General features: G+C 30.2%; 2 protein-coding genes across 4 annotated transcripts in view; one reads left to right on the forward strand and one right to left on the reverse strand.

Annotated features, from left to right (window-relative positions):
- Nucleotides 1-1,567, forward strand: LOC124432879 (zinc finger protein 830). Its single transcript, XM_046982164.1, has 4 exons — nucleotides 1-239; nucleotides 354-849; nucleotides 909-1,078; nucleotides 1,150-1,567. The coding sequence occupies exons 1-4, from the start codon at nucleotides 136-138 to the stop codon at nucleotides 1,289-1,291; spliced, it is 912 nt and encodes a 303-aa protein (XP_046838120.1). The 5' UTR covers nucleotides 1-135; the 3' UTR covers nucleotides 1,292-1,567.
- LOC124432878 overlaps nucleotides 1,507-18,764 on the reverse strand; it is a 20,334-nt gene continuing 3,076 nt past the window's right edge. The window contains exons 2-6 of one of the 3 annotated variants that reach the window (XM_046982160.1): nucleotides 11,717-11,860; nucleotides 10,445-10,585; nucleotides 10,170-10,284; nucleotides 9,873-10,099; nucleotides 1,507-7,343 (exon numbers count right to left, since the gene is read on the reverse strand). In XM_046982160.1, coding sequence (XP_046838116.1) covers nucleotides 7,180-7,343; nucleotides 9,873-10,099; nucleotides 10,170-10,284; nucleotides 10,445-10,585; nucleotides 11,717-11,860 — 791 coding nt within the window. In that variant the 3' untranslated portion in view covers nucleotides 1,507-7,179. Of the gene's footprint in view, nucleotides 7,432-9,872; nucleotides 10,100-10,169; nucleotides 10,285-10,444; nucleotides 10,586-11,716; nucleotides 11,861-18,764 lie in introns of all 3 variants that reach the window. The other 2 variants (XM_046982161.1, XM_046982162.1) reach the window with 2 other exon arrangements.

Genomic DNA, 18,764 nt, shown 5'->3' on the forward strand with positions numbered 1-18,764 from the left:
CCTATATTGCGCATGTACTTGTATGTACATTTCGTTACAAGTTATTAGTGGATCATGATCGTGACAAAACATAACCTGAAAAGTTTTTGATTAACAATTCTAATCAGTTACGTAGTGCGTTGAAAAATTGTCAAAATGTCTATCAAAAGAAAATTGACACAAGAAGATTTAAGAAAGGCTATGAGTGAACATAAAAAAAAATTAGAAATAGTGAAGAAGATAGAATCACCTTTAGCAAAATATCCTTTTTATTACTATTTTAGGTTAAAATTAAGGTTAAGTCAGTTATTATATTTTATTTTGTTTATATAGAAACAGTATTTTCTGTTAATGTCCTTAACCATGGTAAACACATATACAGATGCAGGGCAATTAATGTGTATTCTCTGTAAATCTATCGTACGCAACGAAACAGTCTGGGTCGTTCATATTAATTCTAAAACACATAAAGAAAATGTGATATTAGCAAAGAAAACGAAGTTAGAAATTGAACGACATTCAACTACTACTGTACCAACTACATTAAGAAGGCCTGGTTCACCTTTAGAGGGAAATATTACAAATAAGAAAATAAAGGTTATACTCAAGAATCCTTCTAAACCATCCGCACAATCAAATTTACCAGCTGATTTTTTTGATAATTCTTCTAAGCAATCATGCGTCACTTCTACACCAGTCATGCCTATTACACAAGAATCAAAAAGTTCTTTGGAGGTAACAAATGACGCAGAAAATAGGATACATACAGATATAGAAAATGATATGGACAAAGAAAAGGAGAAAGCAAGAGACATAAATCAAGCAGCCTTGCCAGAAGGATTTTTTGATGATCCAATTTTGGATGCTAAAGTAAAGTTTCAAAAAGCATGATTTTTATAAAGAATGTCTATATTTTTCCTTTTTTTTAGGTACGTAATGTTGAATACAAAGATCCAATTGAGGAAGAATGGGAGAAATTTAAGAAAGAAATCAAAGAGGAAACAGCTCAATCTGCACAAATCATAGCTGATGATCAAGAAGAAGCAACAACAGAGAGGCAGATAGATGAGATAGAAGAACAAATACGATATTGGTCACGGTAAGAATACTGAATACATTAAAAATAATATTTTTCCCTTTTATTATTTTTACATAAAACTTATTTAAAAGGGTAATGGACTTCGTAAAACGAAAGGAACAAGTTCAAGCTACAGATAGAAAACAGGACAATATAGAGGGTGATACGTCTAGCGGTGACGAAGCAGAGTTTGATGAGTTTTTAGATTGGAGAGCAAAAAATTCTTATAAATAAAATATATCTCTGTACTTTGTGTACTTACATTAATTAGTTATTATAATATATAAAATATATTACCATAAGTATATATAAAAGTTATGTTTTTAAATTTCTTCAATTGCTATTAATACTATTTGGAAGAAAGAAGATGTAAGCCTTTGAAAAGAAAGAAGATCTAAAAGTATGAACAATTGTCACAAAATTGGAAATTTTAAATTAACACCAGTGTATTATATACAGTGTATTAAGATTTTATTAAAATGAATTCAGAATATAATTAAGTTTCAAATACATTTGGTATACGTTATATATTATTTGTTATAAGCTATATTAAATGAAATATATAATATAAAGATTACAAGATACGCTAAGCCGCTATTAAAGTATATAGTATATAATATATATATATATATAGTACGTTTACAAATCATATCGTAACGATATTTACTTTCGTTACATGTGATATTTTATAAAATATTTAAAGTTTTGGAAAAGAAAAGGGATTCGCACAAATTTTACCCGCACCTATCCACATCGAGTTCCTAAATTCTATTTCTCTAAGTTAAACATTCCTTCGTTTAACAATTGTCTATGCTTTTACAATATAATTTCGATCTTGTTTTATTTCTTTTTTACTTTCAATGATCATTCAAGAAACCGTTCTTAATTTTTTAGAGGCTTAGATGTAACGCGTAATAGAGCTTAATAGTAACTTACTTAATCATAAATTATCATACGAGTAAAAGCGGCCTACGTATATTCGATCAATGTATTTTATGTATGTGTGAACTTTATTGAAATGTATTATAGTATTTTTTTCATCAACCCTGCCACATATATATAAATTTATATCGGATCACAATTATACATTATGAGTTGCGTTGGCGTATATCTACATATACGAATATATCGGTGATAAAATATATGAACGTGACTTATCGATCTTCAAAACGATGAAGAAGAAAGTAAGCAGAAGTGATTATAAAGAGAATAATATAATATTATTGCTTACAAAGATGTTATACATTTTTGTATAGCCATTTTTGAAAGTAAGCAATTATTTCATATATATATATATCTTATTATTGAATGTAAGACAAAACGAGTATATTTTTCACTTATTTCATACACGATACAATAAAGTGAGAAATTGATCATTACGATATTAGGAATATATCTTTTGTGATAAGTGCATTATGTGACGAGTTAAGGAGAAAAATAGATTAGGATCGAGAAAAAATGTCCTCAGTGAAAGGTACCGATTTGCTAGACATTTATATCGTTTTCATTCGATTCTCGTGCTATCTTAAAATACGACTGTCGGATTCTACTGAAGAAACGGAAAACGTTTCTTAAATATTATATAATTGCATATAGATTATCGATCATTAAGCTATTGTATTAATCTATCATCTGCTGCTGCTGCCCTTTCGAGCGTATCATCCTAATTTTGATTTTACGGTGATACGCCGCATAATCGTTGTTATTGAGAAGGATGTTAAATCGTACAGCGATTTCTCCTTAAACATTCTTACAAATCTTTCATTATGACAAAGTAAATGTCGATATATTATTATCTCTCATAATATAAAAAGAAATGATTTGTCACAGGTACAATCGATTGTAAACGGTACTCGAAATGATTTCGATATCTTTGAATTATCCTGGGAATAAGTCAATCGATCTTATCGAAGATGGCGTCAAAGTGGTCCAAACACTTCCCCATATTTGCACCACCAGCGCTCATCGATCGAGAAAGACCAAAAACTTCATGGATTATTTAAAACTTTATCGAGATACGTACAATTACGATCATCGAAAATTGATTATGTTTATATAAATCGCATGCGGATATATCGCGGGATCTCTCGTCGTGGAATTTTGTAAAAGACGACGAAATAATTATTAGATGTTTTTAAAGATAAGATTCGTGCTATTATATTTCAACGATATTCGTGATATTTCACGATCGATGTAATCGATCTAGTTTTCTACAAAATTCAAAATCTGAAAGGAAGAGGACATGATGCCTGGCATCAAATATTTGCGAAGTATTAAAGACGACAAGGGAGACGAGAGATTGGATATTTCGGATTGGATATTGAGATAATCATCGATATACTAAGGTAAATGGATCCTTATCCGTTGATTCACATTACATATAAATAGATCTCTACAATATTGTTAGACGCATTGACGATGACCGGCGTCGAAGATCATAAGACGTAGGATTTCACATTGAAGCGTAGAAATGAGTCGAGCGTACTTATACAATTATTGAATGTTTTACCCGGAGAATAATTATCGTCTTTCGGGTGTTTATAATTTAACGAAATGGCACTTGCAGAGAAGCGATTGTAGAATACGAGACGAATTTTTGAAAGATTGCTTAAAATAGAATTTTTAGAAAAGTGAGCGAGTGTCTTTGAGTAAGAAATAGAGGAGGCACTCTTGCTCGCACGTCCTATATTTTTTTATACCATCTTCCTCTCTTTAAAGGCGGAAAGAAACTACGCGTAAATCGTATTTTGCATTAACGCGACGCACTTACAATATGTGACAAATTATTCAAAAAGAGTGTACGCGGATAAGTGGATACTTAAGTACACTTCTTCGATATTTTATTTTTCTTCTTCTTCTTCTTCTTCTTCTTCTTCTTCTTCTTTTTCTTCTTCTTGTGTATCTATTTTTTTTCTTTTTTTTTTCTTTTGGTTCATTTTATTCTTTGCGATCGATCGATTACGCTCTAATAAATAGCTATTTCAAACGCTCGCTAAGCTTCGTAGTTTTTATTCGTTAAATCTTTCTACGGTTTGAGAAGAACCAAAGAATATCATTGACCTTATTCGAATCAATGAATCCTTCGAGACACACGCGTTGCATAGCAAAAGTATATTCAACGTTTTATGCTATTACATTTTATGCGTTTATTTATAGATACTCATATATATATATATATATATATATATATATATATATATATATATATACATACATATATATAGCGTAAAGTACCTGCTTAAAATGTATTATTTTATATATGTATATGTGTTTTACACGATGGACTAATATCGCCGAATAATTCGATGAAATCCTGAAATCGAAACCTTCCCCCAATTTCGTTTCGGAATTCAATCGACTTTTTTCTTAGCGATTTATTTATCCTAATCTTAAGAATGTCAGACGAAGCGTAGATTTGCGCATATGCGACACATACACTCTTTTTCTTTCTCTCTCTTTCTCTCTTTTTTCATTCATTCCTTTTTTCGTTCATTCTAATTTCTTTTTTTCTCTTTCACACACACACACACACACACACACACACACACACACACACTTACTGTTCCCCTCCCTCTGAGTTTTATTTTCTTTCTTTTTCTTCTTTATAATCCTTTTTCTCTATATGTAAATAATTTACGAGCGCTTTGCGCAGTAGAGGCTTAAAATCTAGTCAAAGTTATGCGAAAGTAGATACTAGAATGTTATTAAAGACTTCACAGGTGCGGGAATAAAAAATCTAAGCGAGTTTTCACTCCATGCGATTAGCAACAATCGTGTCAAAATAATAATGATAATAATAATAGTAACGAGGGAGAATGAAGAACAACGTGACAATATATGTTGCATATGGATCACAGAGCAGATACAGTCAATGAGCGTTTTTCAGAAAAACAGTCTACGAATAGTGTTAGTTTTTTAAGCTTTGTTAAAATCGCACACACAAGTAAACGTGTACTTACACGATTCATATATCATTTGTTCTTTTTTCTTTTATGTTGCTCGCGTCTATACTTGTGTGTGTATGTGTGTGCATGTATTATGAATATACACTTTATATTGATATATATATATATGTATATATATATTTTATATGTATACATATAATGTATATATGTATATATATATGAATTTATCTTTTTGTCTCATTTATAATAGTCCATTAATATACGCGAGACGCAGGCACTAAATTGCTCAGATACAATCGTACTGGATTCTTACTTTTTTTTCTTTTATTTATTTAACGATATTCTTATAAGTCATTAAGAAATTCGAAATATAATTTTCATTCTTAATATGATCCTTGCAAAGCATCTTTTCTTCTTAAAGATCTCCTTGTGCGAATTCAAGAGATAGATAAGATATATATATATATGTATATATATAAAGTTGTGATTTACCATTGGTCATTCTATCTAGGCGTGTTTCGAGGCGATCGTTCGAATTATCCGCGACTTTTTCTTTAAATTTGGCTAGATGGTAATTCATTTTTAACTATTTAATAACGAGGATCTCAATACATATCTACGTAAATATTCATATATTTCTCGTTTTATGAATGATTTTTCGTTTTTCTTTCTTTTTGTTTTTTTACATGAAACTTATTAAATTGTTGGCTGATGTATGGTCGGCTGCGATTTCATTTCTATAATAATACTATGAAGATGATTTCCATTTGGAAAATATCCTCGAAAATCTTCACCTCGAAATATAGAAGCCTATGCGTATGTATAATATATATATATATTTTTTTTTAATCTAAATCGATTCATACAGATAATTTATTACCTTCTATTGATCGTACGATTGAATTAGGGTTTCCGGTATCAGAATGAAACGAATATTCGAGACTAGTATATAATCAAACGTCATGATCCAATTATAAATAGATTTTTTTGAAATTTTTTAAAGTGAAGATTCTAATGTATTTTATAGTTTGGGCATAACACTACAAGAATAGTTTTATTTGCTCTTCTATAGTTAGCTCTTTTTTCTTTTCTCTCTTAACGTCATTCGAATATTCGTATATTTCAATACGATTAAATCGTGGACAAGATTAACAGTATCGAAAATCGTACGTTGTGCTAATTGCAGTGCTTACGATGTGATAATGTTTTGAATTATTTCGATATTTATATTTCCAGAATCATGAATCAAACACTTTCGTCTGGTCCCTTTCGTATTGGCTTCGTGACACCAGTCGAGTTGTGACATTGAATTCGATGTAAAATATATTTAATTCGATCGTTCATTATTTTCTTTTCTGTTTTTTTGCTCTATTCACGAGGATAGGATTTAAATAATTCCTCATATTTTTTATTCGATATTATCTTTCATACAATCACGCCTGGTCGTCATTAATTATCCTTTAACCATTAAACACACACTTTGGATGGAGATTTCACGAGTAAAACTTTGTTTCGGTATAGACGCGAAAATTATTGTGTATGAATATTAAATGAAGTACAATGGAATACAGAGATTATCCGATGAATTGTTCAACAGTCTTTTTTTCCTTTTTTCTTTTTTTTTAATAAATTTTATTAATATTTTTGTTCTTATGTGAAAATGATACACGATTAATTCTCTTTTCTTTTTTTTTTTCTTCTCGATATTTTAATCCATTTATGTACAAGCTTATACATAAATATAGCTTGATATTTATATAATCATTTTCATTAAAAAGTATAAAATGCAAAATAAGGGACGCTCGATCGAATTCCTCGGATAATCTCTATGTAATTTTCCATCGAGCAAATAAGTGCGAAATTTCGTCGCTTTTTCGAAACTTTGAAAAAACGCGTGAGCGATAAAAATCTTGATAATTTCATTAACCCTCTCGCTCGCTCTCTCTCTCTCTCTCTCTCTCTCTTTCTTTCTCTCTTTTTCTATTTATTTTTATTTGTTTTCCAGTTTGAAGAAGAAATGATTGCCAATATTAATTTAATGATGTGGTATCCGAGACGAGTCGTTAGAACAATCGGATTAAAGTTTTCTTCGCGATAGAAGAAGGTAAGAAAATGATCTTACTATATAGTCGTTAAGAAAAAAAAAGTTATCGCGATGAAGATCTACGAAATATGGTCGATTAAGCGAGAGAAGCGGGTTAAGACAATCGATCTGATCTACGCTTTGGGTTCGAGAATCTCAACGGTGACGTTTTCCAAGACCGGATCCGTCACGTTGCTTTGAGGATTATTTGGTGGAGATTTGTTGTTTGATTTGGTTGATACGGCCGATGCGTTGCCACTGCTACCACGGCTACCACGTCGCGATCCTGTACGTGACCCTGGTGACAGAGATTTTTTTCTTGCTAAAGTATCACGTGCTTTCTTGCGACAGCACGAAAAGCCAAAATAGCTTTTAAGCACGAATACCTGCGCGGAAGAGATGTATTAGTCAATGTTTATGTACTTACTTGCTTTTCTTTTCTTTTTTTTATATATTTCTTTTTTTTTATATAGAACACATGCATGTCTTTTCTTGGATTGTTTCGAAGAAAACGATTTCGATTTGTATATATTCGTTGTCCAAATTAAACTATTTCATAAAAGTGTTTATCACAACACTTCATCATCTCGTATCTTTGAGACATTCCATGAAATGTGATATTCAAAAAAGTATTCGAACGAATCTTCAGCATCCTTTATCAGATTTGACGAGCTTCCATTTATTATTTCTCATAAATATGAAATATCTCATAGTACGGAAATAAAATTCGTTCGAATAAATTTTAGTACTGTATTTTATAGATCAGATATATTCGAGAAAGAGAACATTCGATTTATATAAACGCGTTAACAGTATCTAAACTAGTATCTCCACTAGAATAGAAACGAATTGTTACGTTGCTAAATAAATCGCGAAGTTCTATGATATCGTACAAGAACAATTAACTACGATAAAACAATTTAAAAATAATAATAATAATACGTTAATTAAAAGTATAAATAGATTACTAACAGCATCTACTGTCAACTGCTATTGAACAACGTTTAGTTTTTAATTACGCGAACCGAACTCTCATGCTTTACTATTGCAATATCCTTGACAAAAATGTCTAACATCTTATACTTTACTATTCTATTTCTATTTACTATTCTATTTCTAAAAGCAGAGAGAAAAAGAAGAGTTTAATAGAACTACACTTCTTCTTATTCCCTCTAAATAATTTATAGAAAATTTAGCTAACGATAATGATCGTATTATGGTGTTAAGAAAAGAAAAAGTGATTTTGATGATTCGAAAAATAGATGCAAACATATTTGTTGGTTTACTGTAGCAAGCAACTCTAATTAAGAAATTGAATCGCTATATTAAATGAAATATCTTCGTCTATAATAAAACTAATTTAAAGATATATATATACGTTCATGTATACATATGTATAGTATACGTCTACGATCTTAATAATGAATATCAATATTATTAACAATATTATATGTAATTTCACGTATCGTGATCTTGTATCTTGTGTTAATATCTAAATTTTATATATCTAATTTTATAATCTAAAATGGCTGATACGAGAGTAATTGGAATTCTTAAATAGCTTTTCTTAGTACTATCTTGCTAAAGTTTTAGATTAAATGTATATATATATATATATATATATATATATATATATATATATTATATGTATTATATATATATGCTCATTTTTCTAAGAATATTTTTTACAAAAGATAGAGAATGAGAAGAACTTTGTCGAATGAGACGAAGAAAAAGAACATAGTAGCTGTTTAGCATAGAGTTATCCGTTAATCGATAAATTATGATACATCTTAAAATTATCTCGCAAACTCGAGAGACAAATCTTTACTTGGCAAACAGCTTTTCATCTTGGCAGGCGATTATACATGCGAGTAACGCGAGAAGATACTCTTTAAAGATTGTGGCAAGAACTTTTCTACATAGAGACAGGCAAAACAGATATATAGATAATTAGATATCTCCCTATGTATGTATATGTATTATATGTATTATATATATCTCATAATATACATATGTAATATATATGTAATATATATTTAATATATATAATATATATTAAATATATAATATATATTTAATATATATATGTAATATATATATATAGTGTGTGTGTACAAGTATGTGTATAGTTTTCAGTTTTTATATATACATACGAGGTGACCAATCAAAATCGATACGTTCTACGTCTTTGTTTGGGGCAAAAGCACGAAAAGATATTGGTCCTCGACATCCATTTATACTCGTTCAGACAAATGTTCCTTTATTCTTATAGTTGTGTTTATTCTAAAACAAAAAATCTTTCACGAAGATTAATCAAAAAGAGAACTTATGAGTTTCTACGTAATTTCGACAATTTCTTTTTCCCAAAGTTTTCAAAGTGACCTTAAAAAACACCTGATAATTTTGGATATTTTCTTACTTTTTCTCGACAAAGAGTTTACACTTTGATATCTGAATTTAGATATATATATATTATGTATATATATATATATATATATATATATATATATATATATACGGGATAATACAAAGAGAATGTAGATAAATGAGATTGGGGAAAAATGTATTGATCTCGTTTTCAAAAAATATATCTCCAAAGATAACGGTAGATTTCAAAGCAAGAGGATATTACTTTTATAGGATAAATTCAACTCCGTTTATATGTCGAGAAATAAGTCTATTCGATCGTGCTCGTTTCGAGAGGTCACAGTATATACACGTATATATGTATATTAGGATAGATAGAAGAGTTGTCTGTTCTATTTGAAACTGGACTTGAATAACAAGTTGCTTGCTTAGTAAGTGAATGAATAAAAACCCGTACGGCTCACTCTGTGCTGAGAGTGCTGAGTGTGTTTCGCACCTTGCGAGGCGTTTGGCGAATGTGCACGCAAGGAGACCATCGAGGGTTGCCTCGATGGTACGCGTACACTTGCCCTAGAACCACGACGTTCCTGAGTATGTAGAAGTTTGTTGTCCCTTAACAAAGATACGTTCATCAATCGTGCATTGGGAGTGTTGAAAATCGTTCGATTCTCTCGCCAACGTGCTCTGAAACAATTCAAGTAGGGCAAAATTATAGTTTTATCATTTCCAAATACTTTCATCATTTTCAACTTACTTGCTGAAAAGTCTAAGAACGACGCATATAATGATAAACATCAATGCCATGCCAACGAGAACTCCAATCATCGCTGGGTCCACATATTGCAAACTGGGTGGTTCTTTGTGTTCCGCTAAAAACGTCAAAGAATTTATTAAATTAATGTTCTGTAACGTACTTCATTAAAGACATTCTTTTAATAACTTCAAACGGTATGCCACATATGCCAATACAATTCCAATAAAGAGCTTCTTTTTCTTATTTTAAAGAAGAACCATCGTTTTCATCCTTACCAATGCAAACTATGACACCATTGGGCTGCGTCACCGGAATTTTCTCGAAGATGCAAATGCATCGACCGTCCCTGCACTCTGTTTGGCTCACTCGTGCCTCGCATTGTTCGTGAAAGAAGCAGCTCTCGTTAACGTTCGCCGCTGAAAAATAGTTTCGTCAGATTTCCTATTTTTTTCTTATGAACGATGGATGGTTTCTATTATTTATAAAGATCATCTCTGTGCTTGGAGAAAAAGAATATCAAAGAATCACAATGAAAGCTAATACTTATACAAACTTTTTCCTATTGTTTAATTTTTAATCTAAAAACATTTGATTCATCACAAACGTATAAGTCGTTCGCTGATATTATTATTTTTAAAGTTTAATATTTCAATATCTGAAAATATATATACATAAGTATGGATTTCACATCGATATTGACGGTTTAACATCGAAACATTTTTCAAAATAATCATAATTAGTTACCTATGTACATGTATATATATATATGTACATATATATTATATATTTATTACTTTGAAATGATTTTTCCAACTTGGTAGAATAAAATTTTGCAAAATAAACTTTATTAAGAAAACTTTTCTTCATTAATAAAATCTAAAATAATATTTTATGACAGATTTGATAAATTATTCAATATATTTGCAAATTTTTGAAAGCGAAATAAAGAGATCTTTTCTTCTTTTGGAATGACAATATTTTTGTTCGAAAGAGCAAATGATGCGACGTGCATTAACGAGATCACTGACGTCTCTATATATTATGTATCCTCCTTTCTTTTTTAAAGGTACTTATTTTTTTATTACGGACAAACAAAAGAGTGGCATTGCATCAAGATATGATACAACGATCAATTATCATCCAATAGTTTGATGCCCTAGTGGCATCGAGATTGGGCAAGGTAATCGGTAATGCGCTGTGTCACTGATGGAGAGATTATATTTGGTTCATCTATTATCGAGATATTGGATGCACGTGTTGTAATTAGTGCATATAGAAGGGTAGAGAACAAAAAGGAAAAGATAGAGAGAGAGAGAGAGAGAGAGAAAGAGAGAGACAAAGAGAAAGAGACAAAGCTTATAATGTCTCTTTGATTTTTTAAACAAATCTGAAACTGTTATATATTTATACGATTATGAAAAATTGAAGAATTTCAATCGACAAAAATAATATCCAATCGATATTTGTAAATTTGTGATGTGCATGATCAAAGGCCTCTATCAAAAGAGTCTTTCTTTACTGACACGGTTAAACATATACTAACTTACGGTGTCCACATTTGTCAATATGATTCGTAACTTTAAATTCTTCTTTACAGGTGCATATATTCTTCTTCGCTTCACAATAAGATCCATCAAAGCCACAATCACGGTCAGCTTCGCAATTGTCGCCAAATTTCTTATTACCTCGATCTAAACAGAAATATTAAAATGTTAATGTAATGTTCGTAGGTATAATTTAAAAATGATTAAATATAATACATACATTCTCATTAAATAGTAGAATAAAATCAGCTGATCTAACAATAATAAAAGCATTACGATTAACAGAGCTAAGAAAGCAATCCTTTGCAAGGCAAAATGATCCTGCCTGATTGTTTCATTGTTGCTGTGTAATGGACGAATACTATTTGTAATTGTGATAGTATTCTGTTCGAATACTATCGCATTATAATTCGAAACGGTAAAGATTCTCTTTCTTGTGATTTCGACAGATATTTACTTACTTCCTCATCTCAGTGAATCATTAACAGTGTGAAGCGAATCTGAAACTAACCCAACTAATCCTGAGAGATAATGCTGCCTTCGTTTTAGAAAATTTTCTGCATTTAAATCAATATAATCAAAGAAAAGATATGAAACTTCTCTTTTATTTTAATATAAACAATAATGGCATATACATTATACTAAACGTCAGAAATTTTCAAGAATGTATATATATATATATATATATATATATATATATATATATATATATATATATAGAGAGAGAGAGAGAGAGAGAGAGACAATTTTTCAATGGAAATATTTCTACTTAATTTCCATCCTAGGACGACTATTTTAATACTATATGAGAATATTGCATTTTTCATAAATTGGTGCTCGATAATCGGCTGTCTTTTAACACGTTAGTCGATTTAAAAATAACTTATTATAAATATCCTTACGTTGCAACTTTGCTTAGTGATGGTCGTTTCGCCGAGCAGTTAAATATATCCTTTAGACGAATAGATAAATTAATGAAAGGTCCACAGGCAAAACATTAATCTATAAGGTTTTGTCGAAGGATCAATCTTACTTGACGAAGCTATCGACCTATGACTTTATTTACATCGCGCTCGGCTTTCAGTTTCAGGATGTCCTACTTCTAGAATCTTTTTTTACCGAAGAAGACTCGAGCGCAAACCTCTCTTGACTCTCATTTTTTAACCACCAACCTCGTAGCTTTTCCTATTCTTTGGAAATAAAGAAAAGCTTAATTTTAAAATAATGAATACAAATTGACACACAAATTTTCTATCCTATAACAACAACTATTTGATGTTTAAGACATCACGCAATTTTACAATTATTTAACTTTTTTGTCTCAAAATAAAAGCAAAAGTCACGACCAAAAGAGGGAATATATGTAAGACGAAATTAAAGAGGAAATTTCCTGTCAACGATTTAAAGTTCTACAACATACGTTGATATTCTTCGAATATTTAAATAAACGACCTTTGAATGATCTATGTATATTGGCAAAGCTAATCGTAATTGTAACAAAAGTAAAACTAATTGTATCGTTTTTAATGTGAATTGCATAAAAATTATATTCGAATGGTAGTCGAACATGAATCTCGTCTTCTCGTACATGACTCAGGTAAGGCCGACTTCCGTGTGCACACGAGCTAAGGTCTCAGAGAAAATCGATAGTCGCAGTTCGCGCATTATTACGAAATTAATTAAGAATCTGTGAAAAAAATTATGTCGATAAACGTTAATAATTAAAATTGTTAATTAATTAATATTGGATTTATTTATTTAAATTTAGCAGATTTTTAGATTTTATGCTTAAAATAATAGAACACATAAATAATTTACATATAGCAATTTATGTAATATAACATGAATTTAGTAAAAGATATGATTGATAAAGTGATAACCAAAAAAATTGCATGTTAATGTAACAGTAGATACATAAATTTAGTGTTAAAAATTTTAGTTGATCTGAATTGATAAATTTTCTGAAATTCACTTGATTTATTCAAATGATAAACGATAGTATAGTATACAGGAAGTTCGCAGTAGTTACAATGTTTCGCATGAAAGTATCGCTTAAGGAACGATTAGAAAGAATTGTGCATAATTGTTCCGTTGATTAGTAAGCCTTTGTTAGTTCTACTCGAAGAAAGAAAGAGAACATTGTAGATAGTCGTCGTGAACGTAGATTTCGTGAGTGGAAATAAAAAATGGCAACGTGCATGGGTCAATCTACTAGGCGTTAAAAGTGGGTCATTTCGGCATGGCAATTTGCCAGTGATCTTGCTAGCATAAGTCGTTTCTGTTTCTGCCGCAGTGTGACTTTCGAAACTTTTTTGAATGAAGGAAAGCTTGAAAGCTTCGTGCGTACACACGCATGTGGATTCGTTCATTTAATGTTCATTTTCAAATAAATTCTCTTTTTTTCCGATGAATTTATATAGAAACCGATCAAATTGGTTGTTAATATGTTTAAGTAATTAACGAACACCTCGAGCTTCTCGTATCATTTATCTTTCACATCTAACAATATTAGATTATTACACGATACTGGACTCGATTAAATTAATTTATATTATGACTTTCGCTTTTCGAACCTTTTATTTTAACGGAAGGAAGAGAATTATGAAATATGTTCTTTCTTTTCACAGTCCGTTCAAAATCAATGTTCCCAATCAAGAGAGAGTACACCGCATGAGGAAGGAGTATTAAGCGATCGTATATAGATATTCGTAGATTACGTGATAACGAGACAGATATATAAAGCTTGATAGCTTTATAGTTTACTAACACGCGAAAAACTAACCGATTTTAGTTCCACTAATCTTCATTAAACGCTCGACATTTTTTTGACAATATCTTTGTTATTAAGGCATTTCATTAATCTTCTTGTTAACAATACTGTTTAAATTTATGAATTATTTGTTTTTAAATTTGTATTTTTATTGGAAAATATTCTTTTCGCTAGTATACATTTCATGGAAAACGATTAATTTTATGTTTCTATTCGAGCTTTTAAGCAGATATTTATCAAACGTTACTAGAATAAAATTCTCGTTCTCTTTCTGGAACGATATTCATCGAAACGAGTGAATTGTGAAATTAAAGACCTTTGTGGCCATAACGTTTCTGCTAGTGACGTCTTGAGTGCGAGTTATGACTCCTCAGAGAGAAAAAGTATTCAAATGAAAAGAAGCATCGAATGGTCGTTTTCTCAGAGTTGGCACGTACCAATAGAATGCTATGTATTAGAGGCCTTTGTAGAAATGACATTTAATGGTTCAATGAATCTACAATCCGAGTTTTAACGTAATTAAACTTCGTAAAAGTTAGGTGACAAGAACGATCTAGCTCGTTGTTACGATCATTGAGAAAATATTATTTATAAACTAATGAAAAAGATGAACGTTAAAAGTTTACTATTTATCCGAAGTGTCATTCGTAGTTCTTTCAAACTGAATAGAAGCAACAATAGATAGGCAAAGTAATTAATCAATCGATTTTTCTTTATGATTTATCTTAACGAACGCGAAACTGGTGCACCCTGTCGATACATATGAGAAGGACGCATAATAACGGTAATGATAAAAAGTACGCTTGACTGCTAAAAAATTGCGTGCAACCACGAGCTATCGCAAGAAATTGCCGGTTTCACGGCACGCAACCGTTCCCCGATTACGACACTACCACCCTTTCTCTCTCTCTCTCTCTCCCTCTCTCTCTTTCTCTCTTTTCCTTTCTCCTTCTTTCTTTTTTCTTTTCTTTTTTATCATATCGTTAAATCTTTGTTTCTCGAAATTCCCAATACTATCCTCGTTGACACAGATATTTTTTAATGATACGTATAAAAATATATAGCTATCTATTTATGTTTAAATGTAAATATATATATATATATATATATATATATATATATATATATATATATATAATGTCTACAAATGTACGGGGAATATTTGATTCTAAGTACAGATTACCTACGTGATAAATAATGTAACATGAAAAAATAATTTCTCGGATTTATTAAGAGAAATGGAAAGCAGCTATCGTCGATATTTAATAATCTACACTCGAATTAATGCAGGGTAATTGTTTCATCGTAAAAAGGTATGTATATATATACATATATATATATATATATATATATATATATATACATATATATATATATATATACATACATATATATATAAATACATACATATATATAAATATATATATAAAAGATATACATATATCTTAATTGTAATATGAAAATCGTTTAGATTGTTTGAGTTTCTACGGGTTACAGCCTTGCACACGAGTAGATTCTAATTAAAGGTGAACAACGACGATACGAGCCAAATTAGGAGTGTTTGCGGAATTCAACCTCAACGCGTCGTTTAACGATATTATAGCTAATCTTACGAAATTTATAGGATATAATATAACCGAATTTTCTGTTCTTAAATTAAATTCAGTGTAAGATGGAATATCTTGAAATTTGTTCGTTTTATTTTGATTAAGAATAAGGATGTATTTTTATTGACCGTGTGCATATTTCTCTGACGGAAATACCTTTTTGAATGAAGTTCTCGGAGCTCTGTATGAGGCCTATATGTATTGAGCATCACTAACGGACGATGACAGCGCAAATATTTTCTTTCTCTCGAGAGCCCTTTTTTTGCAAAGTACCATAGCACGTCACGTCATAAAATACTGTCAACGATGTATGTATGTGCTGTAATGACCTACGTTATGTTTCCTTTCATTTCCAGACGAACTATGGAGATATTTTTCGAACTATACAATAGAGAACCTATATAAAAAATTAATCCTACTACGATCGTATAATTTGCATGTATAATTCAAGGAATAATGTTCAATCGTTGAGATACAAGAGCTTTAATATCGAGTATTTCTACTTTAAAACGATTGGCCTATTGACAATTTTAAGCAACAGATAGTCGTGTACTTTTCGATGAGATAAAATCCTTTTCTCGTTTCGTTTGTTTGCTGAATATTGATATTTTACTTGTAAATTGAAATAGATCGGAATTTATTTTCTTTAATAATCGAAATGAAATTAATTCAAATGGAAAAAAAGAACATCGAAATATTGATATAGAAATTTTTTTATCTGGAATATACGCAAATCGATGTAGTTAAATTCTAGATTTTATCGAAAAAAAAATACTACGTCGCGTTATGCGTATAAATAGGGTCATATTTATTCGACGACAAATAATAATTTGAAATACTAAAAGTTAACGAACTTCATTTATATTGTTCGATCAGTGGTTTTATATTTTGTTGAATACGTGAAATTTAACAAATTGGAAATTGGAAATCGTTAATTTAATTACATTGGAAAGTACATTTTAATTAAAACTCACGTTTAACGTTACCACATAAATGTATAATAATTTTTTTCATAAGCCAGAAATATAATTACGCTTATCGTGAACATTTATTGCATTCACAAACAAATATATAAAAATTTATGTTTCTTTCAAAAAGGAAAATTTTGAAACGAAAAAAGGAGAACATTTCCTCGAGTTTGAATCACTTGCACGCTTTAGAAAAAGTTAGGTACACGTGCATCTGCAGTGCAGACTGCAGTAACGTTATGTTGAATGCACATCGACCGTTCGTTCACCCCCTACTTTCTCATTACGAGAACAAAAGAAGACACTGAAAAAGAAACACAATGGGAAACAAAATAATAATACATTTGCTTGGCGCAAAATGAAATTGTTTTATTCAAATAAAAATACGTAACGGATAGATAAAATCTTTTACAAAAAAGGGAATTTATAAAAAGTGAATTACATAAAAAAGAAAAAAAAAATAACGAAAAGTATACCAAATAAAGATAAAGAATGTCAATAAACGTAAACTTTTTTCTGGATTAGTCGCACAAAGCAGCTAACAGATGAAACGTGAATAGCATATTGTCAGCAATGACTTCTTTAAAAGTAGAGCAAAGTTCTTAGTCTACTAGCGTTATTCAGTACTTATTCATGATAAAAAGTTGAGCAAAAGAACCCAGAGAGACTTCGATAACCTCTTTCGGTTTTAATCGTCCTTATAATATGTTTAACTTTTTTTTCCTCGCTTATAATATATTATTGGAAATTAATTATGTGGACTCAACGATCAACGATTAATACTGCCGGGTTATAAAACATAGCGTACAACAAAAATATTCGCACGTGACAAGAACGTATATATAAATATTTTGTTTAAATATTGATCTATGCACTATTTTCATTTTTTACGAGACTTTGTCGATTAAAGGATATTTTTATTAGAATGTTTTCTGTTGTATTGATAAGTAGATATTCGATCTTCAAATTTCTTTTTCATTCTCAATCAAAATAATCAAAGTTTTTGTTCGTGCTATATTTCCACGTATAACGGGATGCCTACGAATCAACAAAGAGATGAATCCACGATATTTATTTTGCCTTAGGATGTATTTTGATTATCAAGTATCATTTGATAAAAAAGCGAGACAAAGTCCGTGTAATTTCTTGAAACGTATATCTACCGATAATTAAAATATTCCAAGGATTTTTTGTTTCATATATTTAACATATGTTTGTTTAATATTAACATATATACATCATTCAATGAAATTTATCGCCAATGATAGAAAAATTAAATGGCAAATCAAGAAATAATATAAAAGTATGAAGAAAAATGTTGTTCAATGTGAAATCGATCGATGGTTAAGAAAAAAGATCTTTCACGTAAAAAAATGTATGTACAAAAAATCGATAAAACTATCTGATCAGCAGGGTTATTCCATATTTACGTTGTAGAAGAAATTTACAAGCACGAACACCGTACACGAGTTCATAATACAATATTTCTTTTATCGATCATCTAACTGTAGAGACACGAAACGAAGTCGACGGTCCTCGCCAAGGTAAACCCAACACGCACGAACATTACGAAAGTTATGTATGTAGATGTAATTTGATTCAGAGAAAATTCGTGGCATATATCGTGATGTTTTGAGTGACTCATAAGGATATACTCGCGACAGCGTTAAAAAGGTAAAAAAGAAAAAAGATAAGAAAAAAAAATT

The sequence above is a fragment of the Vespa crabro genome, chromosome 2 (genome assembly GCF_910589235.1).
Source record: "Vespa crabro chromosome 2, iyVesCrab1.2, whole genome shotgun sequence".
Lineage (NCBI taxonomy): Eukaryota > Metazoa > Arthropoda > Insecta > Hymenoptera > Vespidae > Vespa > Vespa crabro.

What these genes read in the sequence shown, in the direction of transcription:
- LOC124432879 (XM_046982164.1), top strand. Translation starts at nt 136, where the DNA reads ATGTCTATCAAAAGAAAATTGACACAAGAAGATTTAAGAAAGGCTATG. An exon ending in ATAGAATCACCTTTAGCAAA is followed by an intron (nt 240 to 353) that starts ATATCCTTTTTA and finishes CATGGTAAACAC; the next exon opens with ATATACAGATGCAGGGCAAT. An exon ending in CAAATACGATATTGGTCACG is followed by an intron (nt 1,079 to 1,149) that starts GTAAGAATACTG and finishes CTTATTTAAAAG; the next exon opens with GGTAATGGACTTCGTAAAAC.